This window comes from Castanea sativa, chromosome 10, assembly GCF_040712315.1.
Source record: "Castanea sativa cultivar Marrone di Chiusa Pesio chromosome 10, ASM4071231v1".
NCBI classification, from domain to species: domain Eukaryota; kingdom Viridiplantae; phylum Streptophyta; class Magnoliopsida; order Fagales; family Fagaceae; genus Castanea; species Castanea sativa.
The window spans coordinates 231,739-250,816 of record NC_134022.1 but is presented as its reverse complement, the minus strand read 5'-3'; the positions used below and the strand labels follow the sequence as shown (position 1 = coordinate 250,816).

At 32.6% G+C, this 19,078-nt stretch overlaps 1 protein-coding gene and 2 pseudogenes across 1 annotated transcript; all 3 read left to right on the top strand.

The window, feature by feature from the left end:
• LOC142613443 (DEAD-box ATP-dependent RNA helicase 5-like) overlaps window positions 1-823 on the top strand; it is a 30,723-nt pseudogene extending 29,900 nt beyond the window's left edge.
• An 8,358-nt stretch (window positions 824-9,181) lies between these two features.
• Window positions 9,182-12,289, top strand: LOC142614042 (disease resistance protein RPM1-like). Its single transcript, XM_075786567.1, has one exon. The coding sequence runs from the start codon at window positions 9,424-9,426 to the stop codon at window positions 12,238-12,240; it is 2,817 nt and encodes a 938-aa protein (XP_075642682.1). The 5' UTR covers window positions 9,182-9,423; the 3' UTR covers window positions 12,241-12,289.
• A 3,528-nt stretch (window positions 12,290-15,817) lies between these two features.
• LOC142613442 ((+)-cis,trans-nepetalactol synthase NEPS1-like) lies at window positions 15,818-16,490 on the top strand (annotated as a pseudogene).
• The last annotated feature ends 2,588 nt before the right edge of the window (window positions 16,491-19,078 follow it).

The following is a 19,078-nucleotide window of genomic DNA, read 5'->3' as shown; positions in this document are numbered from 1 at the left end:
GTGTTATTCAATATCTTGGTCATCTGACCAAGGATGTGTTTTGCCAATTTTTTTCTTTTTCATTTTCTCCAGTGTTAATGGTACTATTTCAGGGGCTTGCTGGCGAGCTGGTAAATGTCCTCAGAGAAGCTGGGCAAATTGTGCCTGAGGCCCTTTTAAAATTTGGCACTCATGTAAAGAAGAAGGTGTACATTCTTCCCCACTTTAATAATTTTTCTCCCCATTAATAGGTGTTCGTACTAACATGTTCACAGTTCACATTCATGTTCAGATAGTTGCTGGATTTTTCTCCCTAGTCTTAAGTGTTTGCGCTATTTTTTTCTTTGGTTCTATGTCAACACGCCCTGGCCTGTGCATGTGCATGCAAGATATTTCAAGCGTCTTTTCCATCAAAGTAGTTTAATACTTCGTGTTGCAATGCAGGAGTCCAAGCTTTATGGGGCTCACTTCAAGGAAATTTCTCTAGATGCTCCAAAGGCTAAAAAGATTACATTTGATGACTCTGATGATGATGACTGAATCATGGGGTAGTCCAAACTCATTCTTCTGTAGGCACAGACGAAAATATATAGAGCTGATTGTTGAAATTGACGACCTCCCCTCTGTACCCTCCTAACTGCGCCTTCCACAACGACTGTGGCAAGGTTAACCTTGAATATGCCATTTATTTTCTGAACTAAAAGTTGAGTCATATATATTGTTTTCCGAACTCCTTGGTGGAGTAACATTTTTGTTGCTACATGCTGAACAATCAGCCTTAGTTAAATTGTATTTAATTATTTTCCAATTCCTTTACCAATTATTGCATGGAGATTAAAGACAACTTAATTTTTCCTCTTTGGACCAATACCAAACAAGACTAAATCACTTAGGTAGTTAGGTTACTATTTTTATCTAGAATTAAGTCAAATTAGATGATATCCCGCGCGATGCGCGGATTACTTTACAATTTTATTTGAAATCATTTATATATATATATATATATATATTAAAATCTACATATAATACTTAATACTTATTTTGTTATATAATATTTACGTTTGCCCACAATATTGTTAAATACTTTGAAACTTGATTTTTTTAAATTCATAATTTATTTTAAAAATTGTATAACATTGTAAGATTATAATATATTACAATATTTACCATTAAAAGTAGATTTTATTTTTCAAATTGATTAAATGATTTTGAAATCTACAAATAAGAATTTAAAATATAAAATACTTTTATATCCTAAAATTACATAAATTTAAGCAACTTACCAAACACTTTCTCAATTACTCTATTCTCACAATCAAATATGGGATTACCTTGATCATAAACACCCCATTAATTATCTCAATGGAATTAAGAAAATCATTTATAAGTATCAATATAAAGAGAACGTGATTAAACAAAGAGAAATTTGCTAAAAGTACATTCATTTATCAAAATTCAATTGACTTTAGTTGGGCTTCCGTGTCCTTTTAAAAAAAGCGAAAAATACTTTTAAATCACCATCGATTTTTATTTTTACCACTATGGCTACATACAAAGAAACCTACAAATTATGAATTCTAACACTAAATTAAAAAAAAAAAAGCTAACTGCATAAATAATCAATTAGAAGGTTTCTTTTTCTTTTTCTTTAGTTCTAAAATAAAATACATTTATAACTTTTCCAAACCAAAATCTCAAACACTCAAAGACTCCAAGTGAATTATAACCTTCACAAAATTTACAATGTCTGACTTCAACATCAAAATCATAAGCTATTGTCACTGAATAAAAAACGCAAGCCCCCTTCTTTGGTCATAGCCTACTCATACGGGTTACAATCAAATGATACTGCAATGTTGAAGTTATGTAGGTGTCATTGAAAAGTTAAAACTAAATGACATCATTTTTTGTCTAAGTGTATTTGAGATAGGATGATATAAAAGACTATGAACATGTGTATATAAAGGAGTAAAAGTGAAAAGGATGAATGGAAATGCAAAGAGTTTTTTGTGTGTGTGAGAGATAGAAGGTCTTGAAACATTGAACCAAATGAAATAAATAGTAGTCTTAAAACATTGAATACAAAATGTAACAAAAATTAGTCTTGAAACATTGAACCAAAGGAAATAAAGAGTCTCTACTTTAAAATTTGTTCTTATCTCTAATATGGCTTAAGAGTATCTCAATTCTCTTCATAGAGTGCGTCACATGGCAAAACCTCATACTCTCTCACATGAGGTTTTTGTTTATATATATATATATATATATTAATTGATGATAGGCTCATTGCCCCCTTAAAAAAAAATCAGTACTCTCACACCTCATTTCATTTTTTCTGTTTCCTCTCTTCCTTTATTTAATTCCTACTAATGGGAAAAATTATTTGTACCGAGTAAAAATATTATTAATACCCTTTTTTCTGGTGCTTTATAAGTGGAGATATTACAATACCAATTAAGTTTATTAAACAACCTAATCCACTTACTAATGACAAATTTTATGAGTAGACTAATTTTCTGTAGACAATTAATAAAAAATATACCTCTTAATCTTTTGGGCATGGCATTGCCGGTTGAAATTGAGAGAAATTATGTTACAAATTTATCACCTGCTTCTTCGGCTTTTCTACTCTAAAGGAGTATTGACCAAATTCTAGGATCTACATAGGCACAAACTGGAATTTTAAGTATCTTTGCTGATGCAATAGACTGTTTCACCCCCTTCAAGATTGTGACACATTCCCCAACAAAAGCATCGCCTAAAGGCTGTGGTAGAACACCTCAAACTAGAACCTTCCTTCCCATCCGCCAAATCATAGTTCCCTGAACCTCAAAAAGGACAAGTCATGGCTCGTTTACACATCTGGGATGCAAATGAGTCAATCCCTTATCTTACCTTACTCTATCCATTGAACTCTTTACTGCAAAATCTAAAATCTATGAATACTCCCTCGAGAGTTCTCCCTCTATTTTGCCACACTTCTAGTTTTCCCTATCTCTTTGTTGGAATGCCCAACGAAGGTCTTGGATGTTCTTCAATTTCCTCTAAATCCTTTGGCAAAATTTGCCAGATAGCATGATTTTAGAAAATGTTTAGGAAAGTAGCACACACCGATGAAACTATTTTGTAAGTAAAATTGTTTTTGAAACTTAAGTTTGGATTGGAATTCAAGTTTGACAAACTTGAGTTCTATTCAATATTGTTGCATACTGCTTGGAACTCGTGTTTGTCAGACTCGAGTTCTAGTCTAAATTCGAGTTTCAAAAACAATTTACTTTATAAAATAGTAGCATGCAGCACCAAATTTTTTTCTTCTAAAAAGTTACTATTTAGCCAATTTTGTCAAATCGTTTATATAAAGGGGCTGGAACTATTAAATTTTGATAGGTGAAACACTTGGTCCTTACGTGTCCATTTGTTCTAACAATTGCCCATTTGGGAAGTGCAATTGCAATTACCAATTTGCTCTCCCCTTAATGCACATTTACTATATTAACATGCTACCATATACATTGGGCTTGCATTCCCTACTCTTAAGGCCCAAATTCATTGAATATTGGGCTTTGTCCTTGAATTCATATTTTGTTTTGAAAATTGGGTGGCAACAAAAAAATAATAGAGTTTTAAAGAGTCCTAATCATGTTGCAAGTAGTATTGTTTAAGCTGCAAAAAGCTTTATGATATATGGGGATTGAGGGGGTGTAAAACAAGAAAAGAGATAGTTGTTTTTTGTCAAAGTATTTTCCTAGCACCTTCAAAGGATATGTTTTTCCTTGCTTAATTTTTCCTTAACCAAACATTTGAAATTTTGAAACATTAGATGTTGAGGATACGCAGGCACACAACTGATGGTATTGTGATATATTCCACTACAGTTTGTCTTTGCGGTGTGAAACATGAGAACTCCAAATCATTCTTGAAAATGAAGGAACTATGTTTCAAAATATATAATGAAGGAACTATGAAGTTTCAAAATATATTTAGGGAAAAAAAATGGGGGACTTAAAAGTTAGATTACGTGGGTCAATAATTTAATGTGTAATAAAATTCTTAGTGATTGAGAAGACTTGATAAAATCATGATTTTATCACACGGCGGCAGTTCTTGGCAAGCAGCTTGAATTCAAATAGATAGGGATGTCCATTTGAGGTTGAGGTTGATACTTTTTATTTATATTTAATTTTTAATTGATAATTGAGGTTGATACTTGATAATCACATGATTAGAGACTTTCCTAAGATAAAAATGATAGAATGTATTGCCAAATTACAAGTGTGGGGAGATAATTTGTGAGCTTAGCCCTGTACTTTCTGCCATTGGTTTGGCTACTAGTAGTAGGTCTCAAAACTTCTTAAATAAGAAATTATGACTAGTTTGCAAATGGTTGGAAAGAAGGTGCATGACAATTTACCAAGCAAGTTGCAAGGTAATGACAAATGAGTGTTCTTTATTAGTTTTTCAAATAGCTGGAGCACACGTAAAGATTTCATTGACCAGTTAATATATTGGTGAAAAAAATATAGGAGTATATATATATTTGGCAACTTGACCGTTTCTCCTGTTACCAATCATCTTTCACCTAAATCCCACAAGAGTCCAAGCTTTATGTGGCACTTGAAGAAAATTTCTCTAGATGCTCCGAAGGCTAAAAAGATTACATTTGACGACTCAGACTCCGATGACTGAATCTGAATGATGGGGTAATATTCCAAACTAATTCTTCTGTATGCCCAGTTGAAAAAATATATATAGAGCTGATATTGAAGTCAGCCACCTACCCTATAATTATATATGTACCCTCCCAACTGAGCCTTCCACAACAACTGCGGCAAGGTAAGGTTTACCTTGAATATGCCCTTTTTTATTTTTATTTTTATTTTTTTTTTTATGGATTTTGCTAATATGTGCCCTAAGGGCACACAATAATTAATTATTTTTAAAATATTTTCTCAAAAATTGAAAAATTATTGACTATTTTCAATTACCGAAAAAATATTTTCAAAAATAGATTACTTAATGTGTGTCCTAAAGGCACACATTAACCGAACCCTTTTTTTTATTTATCTCGAGGCTTCTATATTATTTTCCCAACTCCATGGTGGAGTAATTAACATGCTGAATAATTTCAGCCTTGTTAAATTGTTTTTGATTATTTTTCATTTCCTTTACCAATTACTGCATGGAGATTAAAGAATATTTACTTTTACCTCTTTGGACTAAAAAACTAAACAAGACTAAACCAGTTAGGTTACTATTTTAGCTACATTTAAGTCTGGACCAAGAGTCAATAATGATAGGCTTATTGCCAAAAAAATATATCAACCCTATCTATCACACATCATTTTTTTCCCCGTCTACCTTTATTTAACCGACACCTACTAATGGAATAGATTATTAGTACTCTTTGTCTGGTGACTTGCACGTAGTGGAAATACTATAAATACCAATGAAGTTTATTAAATAACATAATCCACTATCTAATGAGAAAAATTGTATGAGTAGACTAATTTTCTGTTGACAATCGATCAATATATATATAAAAGCAGAGATCTCAAAGACATGAGGTTTTGCTAAGTGGTGCATTCTTTGCAAAGAGAATTGAAATATTCTCTAATACACATCAGAGATAAGAACAAATTAAATGTTGATTTTTTGTTTCATTTGGTTCAATATTTCAAGACTATTCTAATTAAAAAAATAAATATTCTTTATTTCCTTTGGTTCAATATTCCAAGACTTTTCCTCCCTCACACTTCAATTCACCATTTTCACCTCTTACACTTATACTCCTTTATATGTACCTACTTATAGCTTTCATGATATTCCATGTCAAATATAAACAGACAAAAAATGTTTTCATTAACCTTCAATTTTTCTACGACACCTACATAGTTCCAATATTGTTGTCCCATCTAATCCTAACCCATATGAGTTGGTTATAACCAAGGGAAGGGGATTACATTTTATATTGAGTGACAATGACAATTATGATTTTGTTTTAAGGTCGCACGTTGTGAACTTGTGGGTTTTGTAAAAGCTGTAATTGACTGTGAATTTTTGAGATATGTATTTCGTTTTAGAATTAAGGAAAAAGAGAAAGGACAAATTCTTTATCAAATTTTATTCTACTATATTCCTCCAAAATTGTTTTTATTTTTTTTTTAATTTCTTATTACTTAAATTGAATAATTATAATGAATATGTGTGAGATTTATAATTGTTACTTCTTATGATAAACTCATTACTAACAAAGTTCTATAACAATTATGCTAAAATATATATGTTCAACATTCTCCAAAATCATTTTATATAAAATATTCACAACATTATATGTGTATCGCACTAGTAACTTACTAGTTATTATAAATGAGTCATTGACCAAATTCTAGATCATACACGCATACTGGAATTTTAGGCATCTTTTGGCTATTACAAAAGACTGTTTGCATTATTATTATGGCCAAAACTCAACTGATTGATTAATCTAATTAATGTATCAATCTGGTCAATGAATATAAGTTGTTAACAAAGTATTAACGTTTTTAGCATATTCTTGAAAATTCTCAATTATTGGAAGCAAAATGTACATCTATAATCTGCGAGATATATATCTATATATATAAATAATATTAATTGATATTATTAATAAAATAAATAATTACAAACAACTGCAATTGTCATGCAAAATCTAATACAAACAAACTATAATTAAATTTTCACACCTAGTTTTGTTTACTCAATAGACCTCGGTGTTTTTTTATATTTTGAAACCACTGCATGTTTAGAATTCGATCCGGACTTATTATTACGTTTGGGATTCTTTATAATCTCAATTAACTACAAATATATATTTCTAAAAAAAAAAACTACAAATACATATTTCATATATTAAAACAAAGAAACAAAAACAACTAATTTATAATTACTAACAATCAAAGTAAGAGATTAATCTAAAGACACAAAGTTTATAAATCTAATTTGATTGCTTAAAATAACTTGAGAAAAGAATTCAGTCTAAAGAATATACGAAAATTACAGTCTTAATTGCTTTTCAACCTTTCTTTCTCTATTTTAATAAATATTAAAATTTTGGGTTTATAGAAAGAATTCAAATTTTGAAACTTTTTTTTTTATGGGAAAGGCAGTATGGTTTTGGTTGCACAAGTATGTACTCCTTTTTATTATTATTAGTATTGTTTTGTTTAGATTTTGTTTTTGAGTCACATGGACTAAGTTTTAGTGAGTAAAAAAAAAAAAAGGTTTGAATAAGCGGGAAAAAAAAAAAGAGTGGCGTGAATACTTTAGAAAAGCTAAATAAATTTGGATAAGGGGAAAAAAAGAAAAAAAAATAAGAGAAGAAAATAAGAAGCGGTATGAATGGACTTAGTGTCCGTTTGGGAATAGCTTATTTAAATTTTGTTGAAATTTTTTTGCTAAACGTGTGTTAAAGCATACTTGTACTTAAAAAAAAGTGAAAAAGTGAAAAAAAGAGAAAAAGTAGGGAAAAAAAAAATGAAGTTATAAAAAGCTGTACATAAAAGCTAAAAATTGAAGTTGAAGCCAAACACACTTTGGAGTGTGTCAATTTAGCTGAAAGCTTAAAAAGAATGGAAGTTTTATGGCATTTAATTTAATTGGATGCCCTTAGGGTAATGGTTAATAATTCATTTAAAGAAAGTTTTTATGGGAAAAGAAAAATAAAAAGCAATTAATGTTTTCACTGTTTTTTCTATTTTCCATAAAAGTGATGTCAAAACTTTCCTAAAATAAATTATTAATCATTGTCCAAAGGGTACCCTTTAACATAACCCTTTTTGTTTTTCTTCTTTTTTGTTTTTATTTGTACCGTGTAAAGTTAGAATAAGACTATAGGAGGTACTTTTTTTGTTTCTAATCTAGGGAGGGGCAAAAATCTCTAACCTAGAGATACTCATTAACCTTTTTCGAATAGTCAGGGGGTCAGTCGCCCCCTTTCTCTCATCCCCTGCTTCACTCTCTCTCTCTCTCTCTCTCTCTCTCTCTCTCTCTCTCTCTCTCTCTCTCTCATGATATTCACTTTGTGATGATTTTTTGTTATCAGGCCATGACACCAATTGACTTTTGATGCAGATGGGTTTGAACCCAAATCTTTTATTCAACACAAAAAACATTACCAGTTGAGCTAGTTGAAAATTCACATTTTTGAGCCTTGAGTTTAGAAAAGATTATTAAGTTATGATTGAAAAAGTCTTCAGTTAGATCATTGAAAATACTTTTTCTTTTCTCTTATCCTATTAATTGAATAAGAGGTTTGAACTCAAATTTGTTATTCCACACAAGAAACTTTTCATTTGAGCAAATTTAAACCCACCCTCTTGAGCATTGATTATAGAAATGCTTTTTTTTTTTTTTTTCCCCTTTCTTATTATTATTATTTTTTAAAGTATTTTCCTAACACCTTCACATGATATGTTTTTTCCTTCACCAGCATTAGAAACATTGAACCATTAGATATGAGAGGATACGCAAGTTCACGACTAATGATGTTGAAGTTTTTCTAGTTGGTGCCATGGGATATTCCACTACAGTTTGTCTTTGCGTGTGCAGCATGAGAACTCCAAATCATTCTTGAATATGAAGGCACTATGAAGTTTCAAAATACACGCTTAATGAATTTGTTAGTGATTGAGAAGGGTTGATATAGTCATGATTTATCACACGGCTACGGTTCTTGGCAAGCAGGTTGATAATGATATGATTGGATTATCATTGGAGACTTTCCTCACATAATGATAAAATTTATTGCCAAATGATTAATTTGTGCGCTTAGCCCTTGTACTTTCTGCCTTTAATTTGGCTACCAAGATAGTCTCAAGACTTCATTAATCAAAATCAATACTAGAAGAGATTTGCCAAAGTTGACTTGTTTGCAAGTAGTTGGAAAGAAGGTGCATGGCAATTCACCAAGGAAACATATAATAAAATAAGTAAGTTGTCAGGTAATTTCATTGAAACCTACGTACACCAAGATAACATTATTCTTTATGAGTTTTTTCAAGTAGCCTGGAGCTCCAATTAAATAAACATTGACCAGTTTATTCTATTTGGGCAACTTGACCGTTTCTCCTGTTACAATCTGATCCAGTTGGCCTCTTGGCACGTAGTATAGAACCAAAGACGCAATTTTATGATTGAATTATATTATATAAGAACTGCAGCTCAACATTCAGAAAGAAACCTCATCTCCAATTAGCCTTATTTTCCACCGAAGGAAAAAAAAAAAAAATCAGATAGAAATTTCATATCCAATTAGCCTTGTTTGAGAAAGAAAAAGCCAGTCTTGATTTTTGGAGTAAGAACAGGTAATCAAAACTCACAGAAAGATCATTTCCATTCAGCCTCGTTTTCAACCAAAGAAAAAGAAAAGAAAAAAGTAATCCTTCTTTCTTTGGAGTAACACACACAATGGCTGAAATTGTGGTAAATTTTGTAATGGACAAGTTGACCACCTTAATTCAAGAAGAGGTGCAACAGTTGAGGGGGGTGAAGGAAGAAGCTGTGTGGATCAGAGACAAACTGGAGTACATCAACGCCTTACTAACTGCTGCAGACGAAATAGAAGACAGGAGTCCTGGAGTTGACGACGTGTGGATTAAGCAACTAAGAGATGTGGCTTATGATATTGAAGATGCTCTTGATGAATTCAGGCTTCTCACGCATCATCCTGACCATGAATCTCGTGATTTTCTTACAAGAAAACTTTCCACAATAAAGAAATTATTTGCTCGCCATCACTTCGCTGCAGAAATAGAACGCATCAATTCCAGAATCCAAAGTATCTCAGATGGACACGAGAGATTCCGGAGCGAAACTATCGATGCCAAGATTCCTCTTCAGACACGGGATGACCATCGACAGAATGCTCTTCTGATAGAAGAAGCTGATCTAGTGGGCATCGAAAATCCCAAAAAACAGCTGGTCAGCTGGTTAATCCAGGATGATACTGGACGAGAAGTGGTTTCCGTGGTTGGAATGGGGGGGTCGGGCAAGACCACCTTGGCAAAGAAAGTCTATGATGATGCACAAGTGAAGCTACAATTCAAATACCGTGCTTGGATAACTGTTTCTCAATCTCTTAAGATGGAAGAGCTACTAAAACACATGCTTCGGCAACTCTACCGGGTGAAGAGGAAACCAGTTCCTCAAGAACTGGACAGCATGACCAACGATCAGCTGAGGACAACAATCAAAAGCTTTTTGCAGTATAAGAGGTACCTGATTGCATTAGATGACTTGTGGCATATGGATGAGTGGGATGCAGTCAAATATGCATTGCCAAGCAGCAACAGCAGCCGAGTAATGCTCACAACACGCCATTCTGACATAGCCTCTGCCTCTGTCCAGGAATTCCATGGTAACATCTATTCTTTGAACCCTTTACCTCTTGAAGAGTCTCGGACTTTATTTTGCAAGAAGACTTTCGGAGAAAACTCTTGCCCCCCTTATTTGAATAATCTCACAGAAAGTATCCTCAAAAAATGTGAAGGATTGCCACTTGCAATTGTGGCAATCAGTGGTGTTTTGGCAACCAAGGACAGGGTAGATGAATGGGATATGATTAAACGTAGTCTTGGTGATGAACTTAAGGAAAATGCTAGACTCAATAGTATGGACAAGATATTATCACTCAGTTATAATGATTTACCTTACCATCTCAAGCCTTGTTTTCTGTACTTAAGCATCTTTCCTAAAAATCATGTCATTGACCAAATGAGGCTAATACGATTATGGATAGCAGAAGGATTTGTGAGAACAAAAAAAGGCATGACTTTGGAAGAAGTTGCAGAAGGCTACCTCAACGAGCTCTTGAACAGAAGCCTGATCCAAGTGGCTGGAACAACTAGTGAAGGGAGGATCAAAACATGCCGCGTCCATGACCTGCTACGTGAAATGATCATTAATAAGGTAAGAGAACAAAACTTTGTAACAATAGCTCGGGGACAAAACACAGAGTGGCCTGAAAAAGTTCGTCGTTTGTCAGTACATAAAACCATGCCAGATGTACTACAAAGCCAGAGCATCTCTCATCTTCGTTCTTTGCACATGTTTTGGAGGGTAGATTCACTGTCTGAGTCTTTAAAACCCCTTTCATTTCCCCTTGAGTTTAAGCTTCTTAATGTCTTAGATTTGCAAGGTGCACCTATAGAGGTATTTCCAAAAGAGATCATCAAGTTGTTCCTTTTGAAATATCTAAGCTTGAGGAGCACAAAAATAAAAGTAATTCCACCCGGAATTGGGAATCTTCGGTACCTAGAGACATTGGATCTTAAACACACATGCATCACTGAATTGCCTGTTGAGATCTTGAAGCTTCAGAAACTTCGGCACCTACTGGTGTATCGGTATGAAATACAATCTTATGCACAAATAAATTCCAAATATGGCTTCAAGGCCATGGCACAAATAGGATGTCTCCATTCCTTGCAAAAGCTCTGCTTTATAGAGGCTGATCCTGTTATATTGGGGGAACTTGGAAAGCTGGATCAACTGCGGAGGCTAGGCATTGTAAAGTTCAGAAGAGAACACGGGAGTGCTCTGTGCACTTCCATTGAAATGCTAAAAAGGCTCCGTGCTTTGTCTATAACTTCTATAGAAGAGAACGAGGTCCTTAATCTTGAAAGCCTACATTGCCCTCCACAATTTCTTCAGCGGCTATACTTGTCAGGACGTTTGGAGAAGTTACCACACTGGATATCTTCTCTTCATAGTCTGGCCAAGATATCTTTAAAGTGGAGTCAGTTAAGGGATGATCCACTTGAATATCTTCAAGATTTGCCCAATTTGGTACATCTTGAATTTCTGCAGGTTTATGAGGGAGAGATATTGCATTTTAAGGCTGGTGGATTTCAGAGGCTTAAGGTTTTATGCCTTGATAAATTGGATGGACTGAAGATGGTAATAGTTGAGAATGGAGCAATGCCTTTCCTTGAAAAACTAATCCTCCAGCGCTGTGAATTGTTGCACAGCCTGCCATCAGGTATTGAACGCCTAAGCAAGCTGAAATCGCTGGAGTTTTACGATATGCCTAATGAGATAATCATGACAATTCGTCCAGACATAGATGGTGGGGATTATTGGAAGGTTGAACATGTACCTGAAATTAACTCTACCTATTGGAGAGATGGTGGTTGGGATGTATTCTCACTATATACATCAATAGAGGGAGAGGGTTCAACCTCAGCAGTCACAAGGAGCCATGAACTTCCACCTTATTGGAAATAATAATTTCTGCTTGCTGTGCTTTTAACATTTTATTATGTTGTATTACATATGACTACGTAGATTTTGCCTAATTATCATGAATGAGCTTCTGCTACTTGTTTTCCTTCTTGAAGAATTGTAATGTATCATGAACCCGTGTCCTGGTGACTAGTTCTGAGAATTCTATCAATAAATGTTGCTGGTTCAACTTCTTGTTTGCAACAACAATTATTGAAGTTGCAATCATAATCTATATATATATATATATATATATATATATAATAGGTGAAGCGGAGAGAAATTCCAATTGCAATTCTAAATTAGAATTCTAATCTATATTGTGCCACGTGTCAATGTAAATATGAAATTGGAGTATAATTTTCCTCCATTTGTTGTAATTTTGATGTGCTTTTTTTTTTTTTTCCACACCCGTGTATTTTTAGGTTCACCTCCCTTTTCCACACTTACGTATTTTCAAGTTCACCTCTATATTCCACACCGATTCAGGCACCTTAATATACAACTCCCATCTTCTTCAATCAATGCTATGGAATTTCAAAAGAATCTCTCGGTATCAATGATGCATGTATTTGAGTATTTCTGTATCTTATCTAAGAAGAGGTTCTCTAAATATTCCGATTGTACTTGTCTTTACAATTTTCATGGTCCTAGTTTATGCTCTGCAAAATGAATTCCAACCATTCCTAAGGTTTGATTGCTACTTTCTTTCATTTGCCTATACTGTCGTTCTGTTTTGTGTAAATTTTTTATTTTTTAATTATATAATTTTGTGGTTTTTCTATGATTGATGTTGCATGTTTTTTTTTTCTTTCATCCGCCTATACTTTCTTTCCTTTTTGTCAATAATTTGTATTGTTTAATTATAAAATTGTTTTGTTTTCCTATCATTGATGTTGCATGTTTCTTTTCTTTTTCATAACATGTTATCAGAACGAGTCTCTACCCAATTTCGAAAGGAAGTTGTAATCCCATTATTCTTCAAACATCAAAGATTATTTGTGTAGTTTTCTCAACTTACTGTAAGTTTTCTTTTAAGGAATTAGTTCTTATCCTATTTATTTGTCTTTACGTTTTATGCTCATAATTTTAGTGATTTTTAATTGATTAATTTTTTTATGAGATTCACGTTATTTTATTGAACGTTATGAGATTCACATTTAATTGATTAAAATATTTTGCTAAAAATGGTTTGTGATAAAGCAACTTAATCATAGCTATATGTACCGTGTATGAATCAACCTTGAATATATATGTCTATTGTGGGGGGGTAAAAGCTCTTGAATGAACATTTGGGTTTTGGGCCTAATTGGCTGGTACTAGTTTGTTTTGGTCAGCGTCTCTAGGCCCACAAGTCAGTCCGCACTGTGGAGGTCCAAGAAGTTGTCCGAAGAGGAGTGTTTCCTCGGACAAGCTCGGTAATGACCCTGGGATTTGCTAAATGGGTTAGAGGCAGGATTTTGGAAAAACTTATGGGTAAAAGGGTGACCCAAGCACCCTTTAGATCAAGGATGTGTGAGAAATATTTGAGGAAAAAGCTGCTACCACCACATTAAAGGCCCTGCATCTACCTCCCTAGCCGCATTAATGAGAAAATGACCTCTGAACAGTAGAATTCAACCTTCCTGCTATTGTTTGAAGACTTCAAGAAGGTGGTCAATGGGACAAGTATCTAGGGGGGAAGATTAATATGACACGTGGATAAATCAATGAAGGAGAAGAAGTATATAAGGAAACGAGAGAGGGAAGAGAAGGGGACCGACCCTTTAGCTAAAAAAGAACTAAGAATTGTAAGCTTTGGCATAGAAGGAGAAAATTTATACAAATCGTTCTCGGCTTATGTCCGAGGAGGTCTTTTTGTTATACTTGTTTATCATTTGCACCGATTGTGGCACTCTAGCCTGTTAATTGAACTTCCAACATCCCAAACCTAGGTTTCAAATCCATACTCTACAAATTTAATTATATAAGGCTCAGTGGGCCTGAGCCCATCACCTGCTTTTGGGTCCAGATACAATTGTGCGCTTACATCTATGTAGCATTCTTTCATTAGAATTTTGTATGATAAAAATATTTGTTAAAAAATTACATAATGCTAAGTTTTATTAAATATGAATAAACTAAGTCTTTTAAACATGACTAAACTCATGATTAATAATAATAATAAAAAAACCAATAGTATCACTTAAATAATAAAATGTAATATATTTATTTCCATTATTTTATTAAATTATATCCATTCTCGTGTGGTAGCATGAGTTACATACTAGTTTTAAATAATAATAATAATAAAAAATAAAATATCTAAATTTGAAATTTTCTATGAAATTCTTCAAGTTTTAAAGTAGTTATATGACAGATCAATCGATCTCACTATTTGTTTTTCAAATTACAACAGACTAGCATGTTCTGCCAAATAATCTAGCGAAAAGCATTTTGCTTATAAACTTTAAAAATCGTAGATATAAATACAAAGGACAAAACTTCTCTTCAAATTCTGATGCGGGCGGAAAGCAGCAAAAGACAAAACACGTTTGCTTTTGAAGAATAGTCTCGAATCCATGAGGGTCCTTGAATACAAGGATAAAGAGTCTAGATCCATCACAAAATTAAGAAAAAAACTCGTAATTTTATTAAACTCAATCTCAATTATTTCAATTTTTTTTTACAGAGGAGACCTATTTAAATGCTTCATAAAACATGACAGACAAGAAAATAGATTCTAAAACAAATCTTAATTAATACCTAACCATAATAAGAACCAAATTTGACCTAAAGAGTATTAAAACACCTAAAAAACAAGGAAATAATAACCTAAACCTAAAATAACGATAATTACATAAAAATACCAAAATTAATGAAATTATAAAAATTTAATTGTAGATTTTGTCCTACATCAAGGCCTTCAACTTGAAAACAACTCGTCTCCAAGTTAATAATTGAGATATGAAATCTTCTATGCCAAGAAAATAAATACTTTGAACACTTCATATTCTTTGTCTTCTTGCCAAACTTGAAAGTCATCAATTGAGTAATTTGAAATTCTTTTTCTTCAATCTTCATGCAATTGACAAAATTCATTGAATAAGAGTTGATGATTGAATCAAATCTTTTAATCCCAATAAAATCAATAGACTTTGGTTTGGTGTCTCCCGCCAATATAAAAGAAACTTGAGTGGAGAAATCAACTTGATGGTCTCTACCATCTCGACTTCAAGATCTTTCTCTATAATAGGATCGTCTTTAATCTCCTCCACAATCTCAATTTCATGATCCTTTACTATAATGAGATCTTCATGAACTTCTTCATAAACTTCCATATTTTCATATGAACTTGGATGTGATAATTTTGGTTTTGTGGTTGGTCTTTCATGTTTTAAACATATTCTCTTTCATATGAATATACAAATTTATAATTAACTCTTGTATAATCTAGTATATCATAATAATCATGCAGAAACCATAAATCAGCTAACAAATTTTTCATTCATTGCCAAGAGCAAATTGGATGCTTGCCGGCGATTTCTATCTATTTAAATGTCTTCCCGCTATTCTTCTACTTCACTATTCAATTTATTAAATGCAAGTCATAATTTTTCCTCAACAGGTGAGAACGTTGGTGAGAACGTTGGTAGACTCGACAGTCAATAAGTACCTCGACATCATGTTCAGCAATGCGGGCATTGGTCGAGCGACCTACACGCGCGAGCAAAGCGTGTTCGACATAGACTTGTTCGCTTATGACAAGCTCATGGCGGTGAACGCCCGCGGGATGGTGGTGTGTGTGAAGCACACGGTGAAGGCAATGGTGGAAGGGCACATGAAGGAGCATAATTTGCACAGCGAGCGTGTCGGCAAGTGTTGGTTCCTATGGCATTGTTGACTATACTATGTCGAAGCATGCAGTTTTAGGGTTGGTGAGGTCAGCGAGCCTGCAGGTGGGTTCATATGGGATACATGTGAATTGTGTTTCACCAGGGTTAGCTGGGACGCCATTAGTGAAGGACACGATGAGGTTGGAAAATGATGAGGAGGTAGGTAAGATGCAAGAGTCATGTTCGTACTTGAAAAATGTGGCGGACTCTGTGGTGTTTCTTGCTTCTGAGGATTCCCAATTTGTCACTGGCCATAATTTGGTGGTAGATGCTGGGTTTAAACTTACAGTTTAAGCGTTGGCTAGTAATCCATCTCCAATGTTTTATAATTTAGAATATTACTATATGTTTGTTTATTTGTGTGTTGTGTACTCTTAAATTCACTAGTGTGGTGGTTGTGATGTCTTATACGCTAGGTGTATCTGTGGGTCCGGCGTCATAATAAGTCCATCTAATCCTAACCCATATGAATTGGCTACAACCAAGAAATGGGGATTGTATTTTATATTGAATGACAATGACAATTATGATTTTGTTTTAAGGTTGGACGTTGTGAATTTGTGGGTTTTGTAAAAGCTGTAATTGATTGTGAATTTTTGAGATATGTATTTCGTTTTAGAATTAAGGAAAAAGAGAAAGACAAATTCTTTATCAAATTTTATTGTACTCTATTCCTCCAATTTTGTTTTTGAATTTCTTATTACTTAAATTTGTTTTTGTTCCTCCAATTCTTGTTACTTAAATTGAATAACTATAATAGATATGTGAGAAATTTATAATTGTTGCTTCTTATGATGAACTCAGTACTAATAAAGTTCTATAACAATTATGCTATAATATATATGTATAACATTCTCCTAAATCATTTTGTATAAAATATTACAACATTATATGTGTATTGCACTGGCAACTTACTAGTTATTATAAAGGAGTAATTGACCAAATTCTACATCATACACGCATACTGGAATTTTAGTCATCTTTTAGCTGTTACAATAGACTGTTTGCATTATTATTATGGCCAAAACTAAACTGATCAGTTAATCTAATTAAAGTATCAGTCTGGTCAATGATTATAAGTTGTTAACAATGTATGTTTTTAGCATATTCTTGAAAATTCTCAATTATTGGAAGCAAAATGTACATCTATAATCTGTGAGATATATATATATATATATATATATATATATAACTAAATAATATTAATTGATATTTTATTTACAAACAACTATATTTGTCATGCAAAATCTAATGCAAACAAACTATAATTAATTTTTCATACCTAGTTTTGTTTAATCAATAGACCTCAGTGTTTTTTTATATTTTGAAACCGCTGCGTGTTTAGAATTCGATCCAGATTTATTATTACGTTTGGAATTCTTTATAATCTCACTTAACTACAAATATGTACTTATTAAAAAAACTACAAATACATATTTCTTATATTAAAACAAAGAAACAAAAACAACTAATTTATAATTACTAACAATCAGAGTAAGAGATTAATCTAAAGACATAAAGTTTATAAATATAATTTGATTACTTAAAATAACTTGAGAAAAGAATCCAGTCCAAAGGTGTTAAGAGTAAAAGAATATACGAAATTACCGTCTTAATTGCTTTTCAACCTTTCTTTCTCTATTTTAATAAATATTAAAATTTTGGGCTTATAGAAAGAATTCAAATTTTGAAACTTTTTTTTTTTATGGGAGAGACTGTATGGTTTTGGTTGCACAAGTATGTACTCCTTTTTTTATTATTAATATTATTTTGTTTAGGTTTTGTTTTTGTTTTTGAGTCACATGGACTAAGTTTTAGTGAGTAAAAAAAAAGGGTTTGAATAAGTGGGGAAAAAAAAAGAGTGGTGTGAATACTTTAGAAAAGCTAAATAAATTTGGATAAGGGGAAAAAAAAAGAAAAAAAAAAAAAAAGAGAGAAGAAAAGAAGAAGCGGCATGAATGGACTTAGTGTTCGTTTGGAAACAACTTATTTGAATATTGTTGAAATAGTTTTGCTAAAAGTGTGTTAAAGTGTACTTGTACTTAAAAAAAAAAGTAAGAAAAAGTGAAAAAAGTGAGAAAATAATGAGGTTATAAAAAGCTGTACATTAAAGCTAAAAACTGAAGTTGAAGCCAAACACACTTTGGAGTTTCAGTCTAGCTAAAAGTTTAAAAAGAATGAAAATTTTATGGCATTTTATTGGATGCGAGAGGCTATTGTTTTTTGTTTGAGAAATGCTAACGGATGCCTTAGCGCTATGGCTAGTAACTCATTTAAAGAAATTTTTATGGGGAAAGAAAAGAAAAAATTTTTTTGACAACTTTTTTCATTTCTCATAAAAGTGGTATCAAAACTTTTCTAAAATGAATTGTTAACCATTGCTTTAAGGGCACCTACAAGCATGACCCTTTTTGTTTTACTTCTATTTTGTTTTTATTTGTATGGTGTAAAGTTAGAATAAGACTATAGAAGGTACTTTTTTGTTTCTAATCTTGGGAAGGGCAAAAATCTCTAACCTAGAGATACCCATTGAACTTTTTCACATAGTCAGGGGGGTTAGTCGCCCCCTCTCTCTCACCCCTTAGCTTCGCTATCTCTCTCTCTCTCTCTCTCATGATATTCATTTCATAATGATTTTTTATTATCAGGCCATGACACCAATTGACTTTGAGTGTAGGTGGGTTTGAACCCAAATTACTTATTCAACACAAGAAACATTGCCAGTTGAGCTAACTGAAATTAACATTTTTTAGTCTTGAGTATAGAAAAGATAGTTCTAAGTTATGATTGAAAAAGTCTTCAGTTAGATCATTGAATACTTTTTCTTTTCTCTTATCCTATTAATTGAATAAGAGGTTTGAACTCAAATTTCTTATTCGGCACAAGAAACTTTTCATTTGAGCAAATTTAAACCCACCCTATTGAGCATTAAATATAGAAATGCTTTTTTTTTTCCCATTATTATT

Bases quoted from the DNA above. Each gene is read 5' to 3' on its own strand.
- LOC142614042 (XM_075786567.1), top strand. From the start codon at position 9,424: ATGGCTGAAATTGTGGTAAATTTTGTAATGGACAAGTTGACCACCTTA.